The sequence below is a fragment of the Hypanus sabinus genome, chromosome X1 (assembly GCF_030144855.1).
Source record: "Hypanus sabinus isolate sHypSab1 chromosome X1, sHypSab1.hap1, whole genome shotgun sequence".
Classification (NCBI taxonomy): domain Eukaryota; kingdom Metazoa; phylum Chordata; class Chondrichthyes; order Myliobatiformes; family Dasyatidae; genus Hypanus; species Hypanus sabinus.
Genome location: NC_082738.1, coordinates 44,189,429 through 44,210,893, shown reverse-complemented (window position 1 = coordinate 44,210,893; position 21,465 = coordinate 44,189,429). Strand labels below are relative to the sequence as shown.

The 21,465-nt window shown below is 40.7% G+C and overlaps 1 protein-coding gene across 4 annotated transcripts; it reads right to left on the bottom strand.

Annotated features, from left to right (window-relative positions):
* Positions 1–1,220: 1,220 nt before the first annotated feature.
* Positions 1,221–20,050, bottom strand: ifi35 (interferon-induced protein 35). Of its 4 annotated transcripts, none has more exons than XM_059956511.1 (10): positions 19,870–20,050; positions 18,477–18,535; positions 15,385–15,468; positions 13,227–13,385; positions 11,877–11,993; positions 10,909–11,056; positions 9,235–9,341; positions 7,452–7,638; positions 5,154–5,266; positions 1,221–3,643 (listed from the first exon to the last, which is right to left on the bottom strand). In XM_059956511.1, exons 2-10 carry the CDS (start codon positions 18,501–18,503, stop codon positions 3,458–3,460), a joined length of 1,128 nt encoding a protein of 375 aa, XP_059812494.1. In that variant the 5' UTR covers positions 18,504–18,535; positions 19,870–20,050; the 3' UTR covers positions 1,221–3,457. The 4 variants fall into 4 exon arrangements, with proteins under 4 accessions (XP_059812494.1, XP_059812493.1, XP_059812496.1 ...); XM_059956510.1 differs by having other exon boundaries at positions 19,800–20,048; XM_059956513.1 differs by lacking the exon at positions 19,870–20,050 and adding an exon at positions 19,632–19,679.
* Between the last annotated feature and the right edge of the window lie 1,415 nt (positions 20,051–21,465).

The window sequence follows — 21,465 nt, the reverse complement described above, 5'->3', positions numbered from 1 at the left end:
GTTTCTGAATGGACAATGAACACTTCCTTAGTATTTTCTCCCTCTCTTTTCACTATTTATTTAAATTTTTAATATGTACTTAATATAATTTATAAATTTTTATTATTGTGTATTGCAATATACTGCTACTGCATAACAACAAATCTCATGACATATGCTGGTGATATTAAACCTGATTCTGATTCTGATTCTGAAAGCGTATGGTCATGCGTGGTAGAAGGAATAAAGGTGGAGGCTATTTTCTAGAAGGGGAGGAAATTCCAAAATCAGAGATGCAAGAGGACTTGGGAGTCCTTGTGCAGGATTCCCTAAAAGTTAACTTACAGGTTGAGTCGGTGGTGAGGAAGGCAAACGTAATGTTCGCACTCATTTCGTGAAGGCTAAAATATAAAAGGATTAAATGCTGAGACTTTATATGGCATTGATCAGACTGCACTTGGAGTATCCTGTGCAGTTTTGGGGCCCTTACCTAAGAAAAAAATGTGCTGGCATTGGGAAGAGTCCAGAGCAGGTTCACAAGAATGATTCCAGAAATGACACGGTTACGTAGAGGGATCATTTGACGGCTCTGGGCCTGTACACACTGGATTTTAGAAGAATGTGGGGGGGGTGTCATTGAGACCTATCTAGATATAGTGGATGTGGTGAGGATATTTCCTGTAGCGGGGAAGATAATGACCAGAGGGCACAGACTCAGAATTGAGGGATATCCATTTAGAATGGAGATGAGGAGGAAATTTCTGTAGCCAGGGTGCAGTGAATCTATGGAATTCATTGCACAGACAGCCACGAAGGCCAAGTCATTGAGTACATTTAAAGCGGAAGTTGATAGGTTCCTGACTTGTCAGAGCCTCAAAGGATACGGGAGAAGGCAGGAGAATCGGGTTGAGAGGGATAATAAATCAGGCATGATGGAATAGTGGAGCAGACTATACGGGCCAAATGACATAATTCAGCTCCTATGTCTTATGGTCTAACAAACATTAAAAATAGGTTGTTCACTATTTAGTCATTTTAAAAGAATATATTAATTATAAACCTTAAAATGGTCACCTATATTTGCATATGTAACTGTATGTATGTATAATTCTATAGAAAATACTATATAGAATCTTCTATAGAAAATAGAAAATGCATTTTTAAAAGACATAAGCAGCCAATGACTGTTAATTCAACATAGATGTATAAGGATGTTATTAATAGAAAATCTCAAACCTCTGTTCAAAATAAACAACTTTTATTTGTATGAGGTCTGCAGAAGAAGGTCCGAAGGCACTTCACAAGAGTTTAAATGCAAAGAGAATCAGACATCAAATAACATGAGAAGTTATTAAAATCGATGACCAAAAGCTTTTTTCAGAGAGATTTATATAGGTACTTAGAAATTCAATAACATTAAGTGATGGTTTTTGACATTATGAAGTTGAAATTGATTTTTCCCAGAATGGGAACGTTACACCCACCATTTCTAAGGTCATTGGCAACAGTTAAGATGTCGCTAAGCGAATGTTTTGTTGCTCTGCCCTTGCTGTGCCGACAGCTGTCTCTTGTTGGTGAGAGAGAGAGAGAGAGAGCCTGTAACATGTCAAATCGTCGGGTGAACAACAGTTTTTGTTGTTCTGCAGATCATGGTCTCTCTCTGCGGGCTGTGCTAAAGGGGGGAGGGTAGATGCTTTGCTGCTGTTTGTGCATGTGAGGGGGGGGAGAGGGCTTTGGGGTTCTAACTTCTTTTTGTCATTCATTCTTTGGGTTTTTTTCTGTTTTTGTGGATGTCTGCAGAGAGTAAAAATTTCAGGTTGTATACTGTATACATCCTCTGATATCAAATGGAACTATTGAGCACTCTACAAATTTATATCATATTCCATTAGGGTAGACTCCAACCTAATGGCAATGAACACTGATTTCTCTATCTTCTGGGGATTACTCCTCTCCCCTTCCCCCCACTCTCTTTTTTCCATTCACCATTCTGGTTACCCTCTCTTCCCATTTCTTCTGCTCAGCTGCCCATCACCTCCCTCTGGCTCCCCTTCTCATTCCCCGTTCTTCATCCTCTCCTATCAGATTCTTTCTTTTTCAGCCCTTTACCTCTTCCTCCTATCAGCTCCCAGCTTCTTACTTCATTCTCCCCCTCACCCAACCACCTTCCCCCTCACCTATCACCTGCTGGATTTTACTCCTTCCTCCTTCCCTCCACCCCATTCTTCTTATTCTGGTTTTGCCCCCGTCCTTTCCAGTTCCGATGAAGGATCTTGGCCTGAAATGTTGACTGCTAATCCTCTCCATAGATGCTGCCTGACTTTCTGAGTTCCAACAGCCGTCCTGACCACAAAGCTCTGTAACACCTTCAGCAACATAAACGGACACAGCATAAAGTCACCAAAAGATAATTTTTATCTGCAAAATGAAAACTACAAATGTATTTATATCTTAAGATATAACCTGGAATATTAACATTAATGGCCCAATGGTAGTCAAGTCCTTCGAGCTGGGTACCTATGAATCTTTTTCAGATGGAAGTGTCCTAAAAGGGGAGAGGCAGAGGAAGTGAGGAGGAGAATTCCACAGCTTAGGACCTTAACCATGAATGGTGGTGAGATTAACTTCAGAAATAACAAAGAAGCGGGGCTTGCAGAGCTGAGGGAGATTTTGGAGTTTACAGTTAATTTTACGGCATTCACCAGAATTAGGTCTACCCGAGACTCCAGTCCCATAATTGGACTGTAATGATTAGTCCTATCTTTTATTGCAACATGGTCTACAAATACAAAGGCAGCCAACAATGAGGGTATCAAAGCAAAATCACTGAGGGATACTTATATACTTGTTCTGGGCATCGCAATGGGCATTTTGTTCCAATTTAGACTCTCTGCCATCTCGTTTTGTTCACTGAGAGTAAAAAGTTCCCAACATTACAAAACAGTTCGGTCATAATTATGTCAACAGTCCACACATCACATAATTCTTGAGGTTAGCCACATTATACCAACAGGGAAAGGCAGAACACATTCCTAATGGCTTTATGGTGCCTGTAGCGATAGTTCTGGAGAAAATAACTTTGCCTCACAACTACTGTGAGTCTTATGTTCTTCAGATGGAGGGAACTGCAAGTCCTTTTCCCCAGCTTAATATCAAACTACCCGCCAGCATGAATTTAACTTTGAAACATTTTGAAAACACACCTTAACCAAGTGCACATATCAGACATGTGCACATTCATCTTTAACATGATTTATAAGTATTGGCCAGGCTGGGAGAGGGATAGGCTCATGCTATGGCTGGTTCCCAGCACACTCCTTTGACAGACACATTATTGTCCAGTTGGGTAATATGGACACTAACATTATCTAAAAATCAAATATGAGAAGTTAGCCATTCTGAGGTAATATTTAACATTCCTGTATTCCTTTCATAATAACCTTAAGATATTATGTTAATGAGTATATTATGTTAATGATTATTCTGTCTCAAACCAAGCTAATGCACTTTTCCCCCGAGGGACATATGTGATCGCATCCACCTCCCCACCTCCATTTCTCGGTTTCTGAAAATGAATCTCCAAGAAGTCTTTAAGATGCTCTTCATCCAGTATATCCGGAATTCCAGTAAGCAGCACACTCTTTTTAGAAATAACTTCGTTTACCTGAGGGTAGAACAGAAAATAACACAATGTGTAAGTTGTCCAGAGTACAGCAGGCAGTATAGCACAAAGCTGAAGCTAGTGAGGCAGTATTTTGAAGAGAAAGAAAAAGGTAGATAATGTAGTGGGTGGAAAGTAACGTGAATCGCTTATGGTGCTGTGGCATTGCCGACATTGCCCCATTTGTACTGATTATGTCGCCCATTTTCTTTCTGGCTTGCTGACCCAGCTTCAACTAATTCACTCTTTCTTCCATATGTTAATAGCTGATGAATGAGCAGGATGAAAGAAAAGGGTGAAAAATATAGCACATGTGTATTCAGACATGATGTACATTTCTCTAACACTTTATGCATCCCTTTCCAGTTATCCTGGCATTTTATAGACAATTAACTTTGAAATTGTAATCTCAAGCATAAAATTGGTAATATGAAATTTTCATGCAACAAGCTCCTATAACCAAATGATTATTCCTTACCAAAAAATTGAATGATAAAATAGAATTAGGATATCAGGGATAATTTCCCTATTTTTCAAAATAATGTCCTGGGATTTTCCCATTTTAAAATCTTGTGCAGAAGTCAATGAGATCGCATTACAACAGTTGGAGTATTGTGAGCAGTTTTGGTCCTCTTATTTACGAAAAGATGTGCTGGCATTGGAGTGGGTCCAGAGGAGGTTCACAAGAATGATCCCAGAAATGAAAGGGTTAACGTATGAGAACTATTTGACGGCTCTGGGCCTGTACTTATCGGAATTTAGAAGAATGTGGGGGTATCTCATTGAAACATATTGAAAGGTCCAGACAGAGTGTATGTGGAGAGGTTGTTTCCTACAGTGGTGAGTTTAGGACCAAAGGGCACAGCCTCAGAATAGAGGGACAATCATTTAGAACAGAGATGAGGGAAAATTTCTTTAGCTAGAGGGGTGTGAATCTGTGGAGGCCAAGTCATTGAGTATATTTAAAGTGGAGGCTGATAGGTTCTTGATTAGTCAGGGCATCAAAGGTTACGGGAATAAGGCAGAAGAAGGGGTTGAGGGAGATAATAAATCACCCTTGATGGAATGGTGAAACAGACATGATGGGCTGAATGGCCTAATTCTGTTTCTTTGTTTTATGGTCTTATCACTGAGCAGGCAATCCTCATCAGATTATTGAGTTTAGCCTCGATTTCCAAACTCAAATTCCTGGTGTGGGAATTGAATCTGGAACCTGACAGAGAAACGTAAGTGCCACCAGGTGAGCCAGAGCAATAGTGAAGCGATAGAAAAGAAAGTATCAAATGCTGGCAATGTAAAAATGTGTTTGATCTTCCTATCAGTTGTTCCAGCCATAGAGTTGATCAGCACCTCCACCTGCCATACTGTCAATTCTACTATATAAACTTACAACCACAAACTCAATACACCCATCAGAAATATATCATGCATGCATTTTCTTCCGGCTTTCCCATATGGTATAACTTTACCTGCTTTACAATCACCCTGATAAAGTAAGAAGTAAATTCTATACCTTTATGTGCACAATTTCTCCATTAATAAATGGAGAGACCTTTAAAATGGCTGTTTTGTCACATCCCCGAAATGTCACCCGATGAAACTCTGTATTTGTCAAATTCTCAGCAACTAGAGAAAAAATTAAATGTATAAAACAGTTTGTTATCCAGACAATGTCTTGCAAGTATTTCCATGTCATTGCAATTACTTTGCTGACATCTCCAATATCGTTCACTTGTTCCTTCCAACTTGCTCCCCACTCCCACCAGTAAGTGGTTACAAGGGCAGCAAATTACCCAAAGGTTAGGCTGCTGGGTAATCTGGCAGCAAGGCACATGACAATAAAAGATGGTGGGTTGGGGGGAAATCACCAGATGTGTATCTTTTCCTGTGGCCAGAACACCCAACTTTCCTGACCTGCACTCTGTGTCTGCATATGTGAGTCTGATTCTGCAGGAAGAATTCATGCATTTCAATGCTGAGCTTCTTAACTCAAGAAGACTCAAGATTAACTCAAGATTCAGGATCATAGTAGCACGCACCAAATACTGGAGGAACTCAGCAGGTAAGGTAGCGTCTATGGAGAAAAATAAACAGTCAATGTTTCGGGCTGAGACCCTTCATCAGGGCTGGAAAGGAAGGGGGAAGAAGCCAGAATAAGAAGGTGGGGAGAGCGGAAGGAGTACGAGATGGCAGGTGATAGGTATAGTCAAGTGAGGGGGAGAGGGGGGTGAAGTGAGAAGCTGCGAGGTGTTAGGTGGAAAAGGTAAAGGGCTGAAGAAGATGGAATCTGATAGGAGAGGAAAGTGAGCTATGGGAGAAAAGGAAGGAGGAGGAGCACCAGAGGGAGGTGATGGGCAGGTGAGGAGAAAAGAGGGGGTAAGAGGAGAGCCAGAAGGAGAATGGAAAGAGAGAGAAGCTAGAGTGGGGAGAAATTACTGGAAGTTAAAGAAATCAATGTTCATGACCTCAGGTTAGAGGCTACCCAGACAGAATATGAGGTGTTGCTCCTCCAACCTGAGAGTGACCTCACTGTGGTAGTAGAGGAGGCCTTGGACAGACATGTTGGAATGGGAATGGGAAGTAGAATTAAAATGGGTGGGCACCAGGAACTCCTACCTGGCCCTTTACCCTTTCCACCTATCGCTCCCAGCTTCTCATTTCATTCTCCCCCTCTCCCCTGCCCATCTACCCCCTCACCTGGCATCACATATCACCTTCTAACTTGTACTCCTTCCCCTTCCCCCCTCCCCACCTTCTTATTCTGGCTTCTTCTCCCTTTCTTTCCAGTCCTGATGAAGGTTCTTGAAGGGAAATGTTGACTGTTTATTTACAGTACATAGCATTTTTAGCACAGTAGGATATCCCAATGGACTTTACAAATGTAGTTTAGAGGAATACATAACGTAAACTAACGTAACTGAGCTTAAATAAAACCTTCACAATTGCTTTTTGGAGTGATCTATGCAGTCACAGTTCCTCACAAGACCAGCAGGCAAATGTGATTCTAAAAAAGTGAAGACATTCTTGAAAGGGTGAAAAGCTGGAAATGATGTTGGCCAAAGATACTCGTGGGATTTTTAAAACAGCACAGCACAAGAACATGCCTCTCAGACCACAGCTTCTATGTTGGCAATTTCAACTAATCCCATCTGCCTGCACACAGTCTATATCCCTCCATTCTCTGGCTGTTCACGTCTCATAAGCGCTGCTGTCATATTAGCTTCCACTGGCAATGCATTCCAGGTACGTACCACCCTCTGTGTAAAAAACTTGCCTTGTATATCTCTTTTAAACTTTTCCCCCTCACCGTAAAACTATGTCCTCTGTATTTGACATTCCCACCCTCTGAAAAAGACTACCTACCTTATCTATCCCTCTCATAATTCTGTATATTTCTATCAGGTTGCCAACTCTGCCACAGATGGTTCCAGGCCCGGCTGTGAAAGGAGGAGGACTGGGCATGGAGCTAGCAACCCCATCCCATAAAAACGCAGAGCTACAGAAATGTCAACAGAAGCTCCAAAGACTTCATCCCTGAAGGAGAAAGGGTCTTCATGTGGAAGACATATGAAGTCTTTTACTGAAAGCTGGAGCCACAGGGCCCATCAACCTTCGGCCCAAGACAGAGGACTCTGGTGAGGTGCTGTCAATGGCCCGTGCCCCAGTTGTGTTGATGGGCTTAAGAAGAACAAGAACCAGGTCATCCCTCAGCATGAAGATCAGTAAAAATTTGTGAAATCATAAAGAAAAGATTAATAATATCAAGGATATATGCATAGATTTTCAGAAAACATTACTTTTAATATCTTACCTCCACAATCAGCAAATGTGATCACCACATTTCCAGAATCTTCCAAGAACTCAATATTGTCCACTTCTCCTCCATTGTTTTTTTGTTTGCTGAAATGAAGTTCTAACTTGTCCATCATCTGGTCAGTTACAAGAAACTTTGGGACTTCTGAAATCAGCACTCTGTATTTGCAAACTTTGGTCTGAATCTGCAGGAAGAGTTCATAATCTTCAATGAGCAAACACGAGGAAATCTGCAGATGCTGAAAATTCAAACAACACACACAAAATGCTGGTGGAACACAGCAGGCCAGGCAGCATCTATAGGGAGAAGCACTGTCGACGTTTCGGGCCGAGGGTCCCTTAGGGTCTCGGCCTGAAACGTCGACAGTGCTTCTCTCTATAGATGCTGCCTGGCCTGCTGTGTTCCACCAGCATTTTGTGTGTGTTGTCATAATCTTCGATATTGAGTTTCTTACTTCATGGAGACAGGTGGTAGATTCAGCACAGGTCAGAGTCATTAACCGGCTACATAAAACTCACAAGAGATCGCAACAATATCCATTCTATAGTGGCTGACAGGTTGGGATCTGGAATCGCCCCAGGATATATTATAATAGCATCAATATATAACAACTGAACCTTTGTTTGGCAGAGCCCAACCCATTGTAGTGAACATGCAGCATCTACTCCACATGTTGATCAACAGCCTAACCCAGTCAACAGCAGACTTTGCTGCCAGCATCTCCAGTGTAACACACATGCAAAATCCTGGAGGAACTCAGCAGGTCAGGCAGCAGCTATGGAGGGAAATAAATGGTCAATATTTTAGGCTTATTTCTGCTGCCTGACCTGCTAGGTTCCTTCAGGATTCTGTGGAAGCAATAGGCGCTGTAAATGATCAGCCCTATACATGATGGAACTAAGTGGGCTACAGCTCTGACATATGAAATATATCTTTCAAGTATTGACTCCCTCAAATGACAGTATGACAGTAGCTGGATAATTTCTTTTTGTGGTCTTAATTGGCTCTCTTTTGGAAAAGTAACACTGAATCTTGAGTAGATGAGACCTCAGTTTAACACCTCATCCATAAAACAATATCTCTGACTCTGGAGAGATCCTAACGTGGCGCAGCGAAGGGCGGCCTAGATTTTCCATTCATCTGTCCAGAGAGGGATCTACAACCCTCCCTTTTTGGAATTACTAACTGAATGACAGCTGAGGGCTCATTATAGCTGACAGACCCAGGAGCCTTCAGTGTACTGATGAAAGCTGATCGCACACCACTAGATGGTGCCAATAAGATGTAACTTTTAAATAAGGAAAGGGAGTGGGGCACCAACAGTTAACACTAGAAAGAAGTTGCAGGAGGTTGGGGGCAAAAAGTCATTGCTGATTTTAATTGAAACAAATTTCAAGGGTATGTTTAGTGCAGCTGTGTTTCTAATCCTTAATATTCATTGTTGAAGTGCTTTCATGTCAACCATGGGATGAAATGAGGGCATAGCACTGGACAGAACATTGTACTCAAGCAGCTGCAGACAAATTGAAGAGTATTATGGCAGTGTAGCAAAGGACACTGCCTTACACTTGTGCCCTTCTTTATGGCCAATGCACACAAGCAAGATACATGGAAATGAACTACTTAACTGGCTCTGATAGATGATACTGATCCCAACTTATAACCAGGAAACAGAAGGCAAAATTATTGGGACAAGGACCAATAATGGGAAAGGTTCTGTTGGTGAGAATCGGCTCTGGTTTCACTAGGAGGATGATCTGCAGGCAACAATCAGACTTACTTCAATTTCTTCCACTGTCGGCAGCTTCACTGGATGAGCTTCTATATTAATTGAACACTCTCCAAGTTCAATCTTGTGACATCCCATCTCCAATATCCTGCTAGCAACTGTAATAACAATTTTTTAAAAAAATTTAAAGACTCATAAGATGTAAGTTTGATGCTTCTGGTTATAGTTATAGGTACTTCCAGGTAATACAATGAAAACCACAATGGGTAGAAAGTGTTTCATGGTCACTTGTAGTAAACGTGCAACATAGTCTGTGCATTTAATCTATTTCAGAGTTACAGTAACATCGACTTCAACAAAAAAAATCTCAAACAGCTACTACAGAAAGCTGTGTTTATTGCGACTGAATTTCTAATCAATATAGTATAACCTTATTAATTTGCCATTTTCAGGACTTTGTCAGTGCTGGGCCTGCAAATCATCTGGTCTGTCAGATGTTATTTTATCTATACTCCGACACATTTCAAATTTGCTTTCTGTCAGAGGTTACACAGCCATACTCCATCCTATTGGTAAGTTTAAAGAGAGTGCGGGATTGGGGGACTAGTATCTTCAAAAGGAGTGTTGGAATGGGAGCCCTGGCGAGGGTTTGGAAAGCATGCAATTGTCACTCGGTGTGCCAGATGGTGAATAAGAAGCTCTACTGAACTATCGACTCATTCTGTCATATTGGTTAATAGAATTCAGGATCACTACCTATCCTCAATATTCATAAGCTTTACCATCACCAAATCCTCCAACACAGTTTTCTGGGGGCAGTCATCACTCACTGCGGGCTTCCTCGCTAACTTGCTTTGATGCAAACAACACACTTCACTGGATGTTTCAATGTACGTGGGACAAATAAAGCTAATCTTTAAGCTAATGTTACATCAGAAACTCAACGTGCAAATATTGTAACTGCGAGAGGAAGGCTGTGGTAAATAACTCACCTCCTGACATCTCAGAGTCTTTCAGGAGCGCAATGTGATACTTACCACTTCTCAGACAGCTGCATCTCATTCAACACCTAGAAAGCTTGACCCCATCCAGGGGCAAGCAGCCTGCTTAATAAGTACCATTCGCACTACCCAAAACAGTAGCTTATTGACAAGATGCACTCTTGTTATTTGGCTCATTACTCACCCAGAATGAAAACATGTGACCTCTACCACCAGGACAGACAAAGGAGCTGCTGCGAGGGAACACCATCCACTGACAATCCTTCTCCAAGTCGAACAGAATCCTGACTTGGAAGCATACTGCCGATCGCTCGTTCATCATTAACATACACGCTTCTACTCCTTTCCTACCTTCATCAGAAGGATTGTAGCCGTTTAAGATGGCAGTTCAGCACCAACTTGTCAAGGGCAACAGGGAATGGGCAACAAATTTTGGCCTTGCCAGAAATGTCTACATCATAAAGTAAAACCGTTGAGTAAAGGCTCTGAGGCAGCATCAAGATCTTTTGTATTTGATTTAGCAATGCATCTACAATGTTTCTCTGGGACAGTTACCAGCAGAATGTAAACAGTCTTCTCCCTACTGGAAACAAGGAGCTAACTCCACATTCAGTGTTTAACTCTTTAATCTTGCTCATCAGAATCGTGACTGAATCGGCACTGGTAGTGATTGTTATAATTCATCCCATTTCCCTAAACTTACTGATGAGGAGAAGTATCCTACCTTTGACATCATCAAAAGTGATCAGGGCACATCCCCCTTTGATTGGATATTGTATCTTTGGCTTGACATCAAATTTTACTTCCTGTTTATTCTTCTCTGTTTCTTGGCCAGCAAAAACCCATTTTTTCTCAGGCATACATGAAGAAACCTATAGAAAGCCCAAATGTGAACGTGATTGACATGGAAAACAAGAGTGTAGCACTTATGTAAAAGTATCTTTTCATTAATACATTGACAGGAGATTATTAAGGCATACAGCCCAATATTAGAGGCTGTGATTGGCCAAATCATTCTTAATGAGACATCTGCGCAAAGTATTATCTGCAAGCAATGTTCCCTCTAATATTTTTTACAACTGCACAGACTAACCATTGCTCTGAGCAGGAAATGTTTACAGGCCTGAAAACTGTGCAGCTCTTTAAATGTTTTTGTAATATGCATACCATGAAAATTTTGAATGAAAATGGAAAAATCATATACTTTTGATTTAATTAATTAATTGAAGGGTATAATGAAATAGAAAGAAAATCACATTTCGTAAATATTCTCTAGTTCCAATTCCACTTGCGTGGCAACAAAGACTATGTGCACGGGAACATTTCGGTTACCACGTGGCTGAGTACCCATACAGCTTAGAGGGAACAGTATTCACAATTATATCAATGTATGCACGCAGATTACTAGAAATCATTGAGAGAGAATCTCCTGGAAGAATTTCTTCTCTCCAAACTATTTCAACGTAACTCCAGACATCCTGCACATGCCATTGGTTTCCTCTGACCTTCATATTGTTGCTTCTTATTTTTGCTCATACCACTAACCCACCATGATCCCAGGTCACAATTCATGGGCACCTGCCAGTGCAGGTCATCACCAAGATAGTCGTCTTATGTGATTAGTCGATCCTGACCATTGCGCAGAGACAACTTTACTCTATCATTTTTGGTCAACTAACAGAACTCCATTACCTTACTCTGCCTCTCCAACATTGCTTTCTGCTCATTGAGGTCTGTTAACTTCTCCTTTACTGTATTCTGCTCCTCGATAACATTCTCAATTTTTTTCTCCACTTCCTTCAATTTCTCCTGCCAAAGAGCAAACATAGATCAATAAAAGTACTGAATCCTATGAGGTAGTTTTAGCAAGTTCAGACTACAGGGTTCCTTCTTTGATGAAGCATATTCTGGAGCTGCCTATGGCAGAGGGCACCACACATACCCATCCGTTCCTCTAACTTATGACAATTGAGCATTTTCATTCTGCCACAAGTAACAAGCAGAAGTGACCAGAAAGAAATTCCAGAAAATCTCAGTCCTAATCTGAGAAACAGCTTCAATGAAGGTGCTCCCCTTGTAAGATCAGGCTGAGACTGTTAGTTGTTTATTCATTCATTCATCATTTTATTTGCTTGTTTGCTTATTTTGAGACACAGCACGGTAACAGGCCCTTCTGGCCCGATGAGTCCACGCCGCCCAATTACACCCACGTGACCAATTAACCTACTAACCCATACATCTTTGGAATGTGGGATGAAACTGGAACACCCGGAGGGAAACTGGGTCACCATTTAATTTCTCTTTTAAGTACATGTTGACTTCCTGCCAATGTTAGAAGTATTTAACATAAATACAATACAAATAAATGAAAATAAGAGGCCAAGAAAGTAAACCACTCACCTGTCAAGCCTTCCTTAAAATCAGTGCTTTGTGTGTAGACAACTCTTCTTCATTTCTCCAAACCATTGCACAGTTTAGATCACTGCTATTAAATCTACAGTTCATTGCAACCACTTCCCCCAAATCAAACACTATTCCATACATTTGTTAAAAACTAAGCCTCTCAAATAAAGCCAGTCACAACAATCCTACATTGGTCAGTTATTAATCTACTTACAGTGTAAGACAGGATCAGCAGCCTGAACAGTAATAGGTACACAGAGCTAGCACACTCATACTGTACCATGTCTCTGCAGTCATCCTGATGAAGTATTAACCTAATTTAATATAAAGCAAAAATAAGATGGTTCCTCCAAAAGCATAGAGATCAAAGATGAAAGTCTGGGTATGACCTGTTGGAAGCAAAGGTAGACAGGTATCTGGGGAGATGTAAACAGGAGAACAAGAATGGAATCTAAAGAACTCTAACAGAATCTTCTTGCTGTTTAATCCACAATTTCCACTTGTCCTGATTATTAAACCGCCTTGTTCAAATACCGGATTTACAAGCACCATGCATAAAATGGAAAAACCATTGCTTCATATTAAGTGTTATTAAGTTGGTCACAAATAAAAATAAATACAGACTATAGAAATGCCAACCTGAATGTTAAGGTCCTGAATTGTAGTTCCGAATTTGTCAGCCTCAGAGTTTTTTTGGTATGCTTGAATCTGGGCATTGCATTTTGCTGTCAGGTCTTCAACTTCAAGTTTTGCCCTTAACAAGTCTTCCTTGTCCTTTAACAACGAATTATAACAGCCCTGGTAGAATATAAAATAGTTTTTTTTTTAAATAAAGAACCACTTCTGCTGTCTAAGTGAATTGCAAAATTGCAAATACAGTGGATTCTGGTTAATTGGGCTATTGGCTAATTGGGACAGCCACTTATTTGGGATGACTGTAAAAGAACAAAAACTAATTGAGAAAATAGCCAGAAATCGCTTCATTTATTTGGGACAGTATGGTGCTTAACTGGGTCAGGGAACTGTTGCCAAACAGTTTCTAACTGGCATTGTGTGGCCATGAGACACTACACCGTGTTTGGAGCAAGCAGTTTTTCAATAGCCTCAGCTGCCTGTATTTATGTTCAAAAAGCAGTGGTTTTTGTCACTGAGAGTTGGCTAGAAATAAGCAGCAAGTCAATTCAGAACTGCTTCGCTCACTGCGGTTTCAAACATTCAGACTTGGAGATGTCAAAAACAGCTGGGAGTGGAAATGAAATGATTTCACTACTTCAAGAAGTTAGGAACTACAAAGAATTTGAAGTTATCGACAATCAGCTTGACTGTTACAATTAAAATGAAGATTTGGAGGCTGCATTGTATGAAGGCTGTTCATTGTCTGCACCAGGTGTTTGTGCTAATTTTGTTCATTTACAGTCTATCAAATGAGCATGGCAGTGTACACTGGATGAATTCATCCACTAATAACTATTAGGAACTAGTGCACAGTTTTATAGCGCTGTAGTGGCATTGGTAATGTTCTAATTTGTTCTGTATTTAAGTACATAATTTGCTACTCAGTTAAATGGTAGTTTTTTTTCATACCTTTTCAATTATCTCCATGAATCTTTGGCTAACTGGGGCAGCCACTTAATTGGACCAAAGATGTGTTAACTTAACTGTTATTAACTGGATTAACAATTAACTGGAATCCACTGGATTTAGGAAAGGTGGCAAGGAAATGTCATTCTTCTAATCATGTTTTTTCATCTGTCACAATATCATATCTAATACATACAACTGTTGTGGAAGACTTTTTCTGACAACCTGACTCTCCGAGATAATTTTCATTGAGTTTCAGCATAATAAAAATAGATCTTAAACTCTTTCATCTCCTTCCTTGCTACTTTGATCAACTCTTTCAGAGTCTGTAAGTGGCAAGAAAGCTGCTTCTCATATTGTGTAATGTCAGAGTGGAAGGAGAACAGGAGCAGTCTACTGTACCACTCCTGCCATTTGATAAGATCATTTAATGCGTCGCTGTCTCCTTCTTGCTTGACTTTGTCAGACTTTGTAGTCTCTCCACTTTTCACTCATTTATATTCAACAAATGAGCAGTCCTCTGGGACAGAGAATTCCAGAGATTCATAACAGTTTCCCATCTCAGTTCTGTCTGGCCAATTCCTCAATCTGAGACTGTGACAACTACGAGCTCTAGGTTCTTCAATCAAGAGAAGCTCTCTCTCAGCTTCCATCCTGCGATCATTCAAGAACTTTATCCCTTTCACTGCAATCACCACTCATACTTCTAAGCTCTGAACTCCTTTGTCCTTAATCTTTCCTCTCCTTACTCATAATTTTCTAAACCACATGAGATTCTGTAGATGCTGGAAATCCAGAGCAACACACACACAATGCTGGAGGAACTCAGGAGGTCAGGCACCATCTACGGAAATGAATAAACAGTCGCCGTTTCGGGCCAAGATCGTCAGTTTCTAATTAAGGGTCTCAGCCCAAAACGTCGACTGTATTCTTTTCTATAGATGCTGCCTGGCCTGCTGAGCTCCTCAGCATTTTGTGTGTATTGCTCATATTTTTCTAGGTTCTTTCAGTAAAGGACAGTATGCCATGTGACTTCCTAAATGTTTACTGTACTGCACGGTAACTTTCTGAAACTCACAATAATTATTCTATGCATCTGGGAATGTACATTTGTAATTTCACTGGAAATATTGGAAAAAAGAAATTTTCTCAAACACATTTACAGTGCCCTGAATTCATAGTCATGGTAATTAACAAAATACCCCAACATTCTGACCTTGCGCCTTCCTATTTCATGTTCCAGTATTTGCAGTTGTGAGGCTCCATTCACGGCCTGGTTCCGTGGATTAGCCAACAAGCCCTGTAAAAAGTAAGCAACATGTGCATAAGGGCCATACTTGTAGCATATTCTCTTACTAAACACAGTTTGATATCGTTATAAGTAATATTCTCAGCTCTGCTTCAGATGTTTGTAACTTCAAGACTTGCTGATGATTTCACAAGTCTCTACAAAATCCTGGGGCAATGGTTGCTACGTTGCCAACAAATTGTCTTTTGCAGTGATTGGCAATGAAGCCCCTGTCCACAGCAATAATGTAACAAATCCCAACACACAATATAAAACCAACCACAACCAGATTCAAAAGGTGATTTCCTTCTGTGCCAAGGAAAATTTTAAAAACTGCTTCTTTGTAAGTTACTTATTGCTTTTTAAATTAAATGCTTCCAAGTTTAACTGGATGAAATCGCAAAGCCACTGACAAACCTATCTGACTTCTCTGTTTTAAGGTTGTATTCCAACTAATCTAAATACAACAAAAATATAAAATGTAGCAAAATACCTAGTTAAAATCATGGAATTTTAACAAAGAAAGTACTTTATCCAAACAAGTTAGAATTTTCCTGATGTCTTAATCAAGACTCCTATCTCAGCTAATATCATCTTAATCTCCAGTATATCAATTCTTTGTGGTTTGTGGAAGATCATTGTAATTTTTTGTTTGTATTTTTGTGGAGCATTTCTAATTACTGTTGAGAAGGTAATGACAAGCCAAGTTTCAATGGGTACGTTTAATGGCAGAGGGCTGTATACAATATACATCCTGAAATTCTTTTGCTTTGAAAACACAGGAGTGCCCCAAAGAATGAATGACATTTAAATGTTAGAACCCCAAAGCCCCCCCCCCCAGCAGCAAGGCAACAAACCCCCCCCCCCCCCCAACAGCATGAACTGTGGCAGTACCTCAAATGAAGATACCCAATGAAACTATTTAGTAGTTATTTCCAGGATTTGGTGACAATGGAATGATACCATTACCAACAGTAGCAACAGTGGAAAGTTACATTATGTGCTTTAAATATGATTTGTATTCCGTGTGGTTTGAAAGTTGCCAGTGAATTTGATAAAACAGTTTTAAAATTCCAGATTTGATCAGGGAGATAAAGTAAAACGTTACCTCTGAGCAAAAGGCAGAATTTTCAAATAAGAACAAGGTCATTTGGGTGAATTGAGTGAGCGTTTTTGCTCCAGTTCCTAGGCACTGTGTCATCCTAACTTGAAGCGTGAGCAACTAACCTGTCCACCAGTAAGGTTTATGCATACGCACACTCCACCAATAAAAAAAGGACATCGTGCATTTGTGCTCCAGGAAAGGGTTGCATTCAGTAGAGTACGAGATCTATTTAAACATTGGAGACAGTAATTTGTGAAATCACTCAGTTGATTCCTGGGAAGAAGGATTTATCCTTTGAAGCCAGAGAGAGTAATAATGTTCTATACTCCCCAGAGTTTAGCAGAATGTGAGATGACTCATTTGGGGTCCTGAGGGAGATTGGCAGAGCTGATGCCATTTCTTTGTGCTGGAGTTTAGAACCATGGGCAAGATTCAATAGTAAGTGTCTGGACACTTCATTCTATGATACGGAATTTCCTTACACAGCAGATTATAAACCTTTGGCATTCTCCACCATTGATGCACAGCAGTTGAGTAAATTCAAGGCTGAGATTGATAGATTTTTAAGGGAAATGCAAATCAAAATATACAGTGATCAGGTAGGATAGCAGGCTTGAGGTACAGAATGAAGTTATTGAATGATGGAGCAGGCTTGCAGGGCTGTAAGGCTCCTTTTCATTGACTACAGCTCTGCTTTTAATACCATCATTCCAAATAAACTGATTCCTAAGCTCCGGAACCTGGGTCTTAGCACTCAGATCTGCAGCTGGATCTTCAACTTCCTCACAGACAGGACCCAGGCTGTAAAAATAGGGGACAAGCTCTCCTCTACAATCACTCTGAGCACTGGTGGCCCACAAGGCTGTGTACTCAGCCCCCTGCTGTACTCACTGTACACCCATGATTGTGTAGCCAAGTTTCCATTGAACTCAATATATAAGTTTGCTGATGACACCACAATTGTAGGCCGTATCTCAGGTTATGATGAGTCTGAGTACAGAGAGGAAATTAAGAACCTGGTGGCATGGTGCAAAGACAATAACCTATCCCTCAATGTCAGCAAGACGAAGGAATTGGTTGGTGACTTCAGAAGGAGTAGCGGACCGCACGACCCCATCTACATCGGTGGTGTGCAGGTGGAGCAGGTCAAAAGCTTTAAGTTCCTTGGGGTGAATATCACAAATGACCTGACTTGGTCTAACCAAGCAGAGTCCACTGCCAAGAAGGCCCATCAGCGCCTTTACTTCCTGAGAGAGCTGAAGAAATTTGGCCTGTCCCCTAAAACCCTCACTAATTTTTATAGGTGCACCGTAGAAAGCAGTCTTCTAGGGTGCATCACAACCTGGTATGGAAGTTGTCCTGTCCAAGACCGGAAGAAGCTGCAGAAGATCATGAGCACAACCCAGCACATCACACAAACCAATCTTCCATCCTTGGACTCACTTTACACCACACGCTGACGGAGCAGTGCTGCCAGGAAAATCAAGGACACGACCCACCCAGCCAACACACTTTTTGTCCCTCTTACCTCCGGGAGAAGGTCCAGGAGCTTGAAGATTCATACGGCCAGATTTGGGAACAGCTTCTTTCCAACTGTGATAAGACTGCTGAACGGACCCTGACCCGGATCTGGGCCGTACCTTCCAAATATCTGGACCTGTCTTGTGCTACCTTACTTTCCCTTTTCTAATTTTTTATTATGATTTATAATTTAAATTTTTATTATATTTACTATTGATTTGTACTCCAGGGAGTGCGAAGAGCAGAATCAAATATCGCTGTGATGATTGTACACTCTAGTAGCAATTGTTTTGCAACAATAAAGTAAATATTATATATTATTACCTCCACTTAATTATATTTCATATAATTGATTCATATATAATTCATAAAACGGGTTCAAAAATGGACTCACCTCCCATTCTTTTTTACGGAATTCCATGGTGTAATTTCCAAAGCTTCAAGATTGTAAACCTGTCACAAAGATGTGAAGTTTCGCGTTAAATTTCACAAGGAAGTAATCAATATGCTGATACACATGTGGATATGTAGATGGGAAGGAACTGGAGCTGCAGTGAGTGAAGAAGCACAGAACTTGAAGCCCTGCTGGGGGGTAAGGGAGCGCAGGCCTCCGTGTGGTTAACTGGAGCACAGCAAATTTCACCAAGTGAGCCTGAGGCCAAACCATTGCGATCTCCAAATAGTCAGATCGTGTATTATTTCAGTTTTACAGTATGTGATTGCATGAAAAAATAAAAACTTTTTGTACGCTAGTCATATAATCGGTGATCATCAACTCGAATCCCGACAATTATTTTCTTTTGATGGTGATCTGAAATTCACTGACTTTCAGTCTGGAGGCAAGATCATTCTCAGGATTTGAGTCAAATATTTGCAACTTCCTTCACTCAAGGGATATGGTCCTTTTAAACGTTCTGACCCAAAGTGCCGTGGTTGGTCACTAGCTAACTATATTCATTAAACTCGCGATCCCATCCTAGTATGGTTAGCATGGACTCAGTGGGACAAAATGCCCGTTTCAATGCAGCCCCTCTCGATAACCCCATGACTCTGGTGTAGGGTGGGAAAGGGTTGACCAGTCTAAAAATTCAGTCATTACTTAATGCAACAGTGGATGCAGCGATCCTCAAACCCTACAGGAGCGAGTAAATGATGCTAGGTCGCCGACAGCATTTAAAACGTACCTAGATGAGCATTTGAATCATTTAGGTTATGAACCAAGTGCTTGGCGTTGGAATTCATACGGAAAGATTTGCGCTGGTCGGCTCGGACTAGTTGGGCCGAATGGCCTATTTCCCTGCTGTATTACTCTAATAGCTATTTTATGTTCATGCTAACATTTTAACACTGTAACCAAAGGAAAACACGACGAAAGATTGTTTACACATTCATGAAAAACAAGTTACGTCTTATTTTCTAAAGAGCGACAACACTTTCACTTTCGATTTTTCATATACTCTGCTCGTTATTCTTTCCCACGAAATAAAAATTGCCAAATTGCTGCAGTATACAAGATCCCCGGCATGTGAAATTAAAAACCTTCACTTTCTTTTTCAATGACAAGTTGTGAACTGGAGTTCTGTTCCATTCGCCCCAGTATTGGTCTTTCCGCCTGGATCTGGCGTTCCGACCCAGTATAGCTCTAAAGGAAATCGGCAATGGTACAACCTGATCGACACTTCGTGAATTAAAGTGGATGGAAAACTCGAGAACTTACGCTGAAAGCAACCTGTAGTAAATGAGAGCAGCAGGCAAACTCCACGTAAGTTCAGGAAAGTGAAACTAACCAACAACACTCGGATGTTGCGACTGTGTCTGCGAACGTATCGCGAAAGGCGGGCGCGCTGCGCAGCGGTTTGGGGTTCCAGTTCCAACTCCTCTTCACTGCCTTGCGTCACTGGTTTTGGTCAAAATTGTTCAAGCCTTACTCTGCCGACTGTTGTAGATTTTGTCCTAAACCTGTGTATGGGGATTGGTATAGAATGAATTTCCTGGTATCTGCCAAGCTTCTGAGCTGAGATATTACTGGCAATTTTTTCATTGTTTACCAATATTACTTTCTATTGGTAATGAATCATTCCGGAAACCAAATGATTATAAAGCCACTGAAGGGCCTACTTCTACTGGGATATTTACGTAAATTCTATAGTTTAGGCACACTAGGAGCGGAAGAACTACTCAGGCGCCATTTCCCACCAGGTCTCCCTATGCTTCGTTACTCAGATGCACCCAATCCCCCTCATCAAAATGAGGAGCAAGTGCCCATCAAACCAGACTCTATCCTCCTGGCTGGGAATTTTTGTTTAATCTGTGAAATTAAATCATTTAATATAATTTCATATACTAAAATTTCATGGCATTCAGGACAGTTTTGATTGATCAGTATAAACTGAATATTTTTTGAATCTTGGAAGTATTGACTATGCTTCTACACCTGTCAACAGGCACATTTCAGCCAAGTTCACACATATATTTCCACTGCATATATATTTGCAGTTTGTCTTCTTTTGTACATTGGTTGTTTGACAGATCTTGTTTATGTACTTCTGTACATTTTTGTACAGTTTTGTATGTATTTTTCCTATAAATGCCTGCAAGAAAATGAAACTCAAGGTAGTATATGGTAATATTTACATACTTTGATAATAGATTTACTTTGAACTTTGAACACAGCTGGGGATTTACACCCAGTAACCACTTTATTAGATATAGCTGCTTGTTAATGCAAGTATTTACCCAGGCAATCATGTGGCAACAACTCAACGCATAAAAGCATGCAGACATGGTCAAGGGCTTTGGTTGTTGTTCAGACCAAACATCAGAATGGAGAAGAAATGTGATCTAGGTGACTTGCTGTGGAATGATTGTTGGTGCCAGATGGGGTGGTTTGAGTATCTCAGATACTGCTGATCTGAGATTTTCACATTCAGCAGTCTCTAGAGTTTACATAGAATGGTGCGAGAAACAAAAAGCACCCAGTGAGTGGCAGTTCTGGGGGTGCAAATGCCTTGTTAATGAGAGAGATCAGAGGAGAATGGCCAGACTGGTTAAAACTGACAAGAAGGAGACTCAGGTAACACCACATTACAACCATGGTGTGCAGAGAACATCTCTGAATGCACAACACGTTGAACCTTGAAGTGGATGGGCTCCAGCAGCAGAATCCATGAATATACACTCAGTTGCCACTTATTGAAGTACAGGGGGTAAGTCACCACAGAGCGTATTTGGGAATATCTATCAATTAGTAGAAGCTCTAGCTACTTATTTCAGGCCCTGGTCCAAGAAAGCAGAGTGGTACTGCAGGTAGTACAGTGGTCTTTCAGCTACAGGTTCACAGTTCAATTCTGACATCAGATGTGGTGTGTATAGTACTTATATGT

Bases quoted from the DNA above. Each gene is read 5' to 3' on its own strand.
- ifi35 (XM_059956511.1), bottom strand. From the start codon at position 18,503: ATGGAATTCCGTAAAAAAGAATGGGAG. The intron at 13,386-15,384 runs GTCAGAATGTTG...ATATTCTACCAG, and splicing joins ATGAAATAGGAAGGCGCAAG to GGCTGTTATAATTCGTTGTT. The intron at 3,644-5,153 runs GTATAGAATTTA...TTCTACCCTCAG, and splicing joins GAGAAATTGTGCACATAAAG to GTAAACGAAGTTATTTCTAA.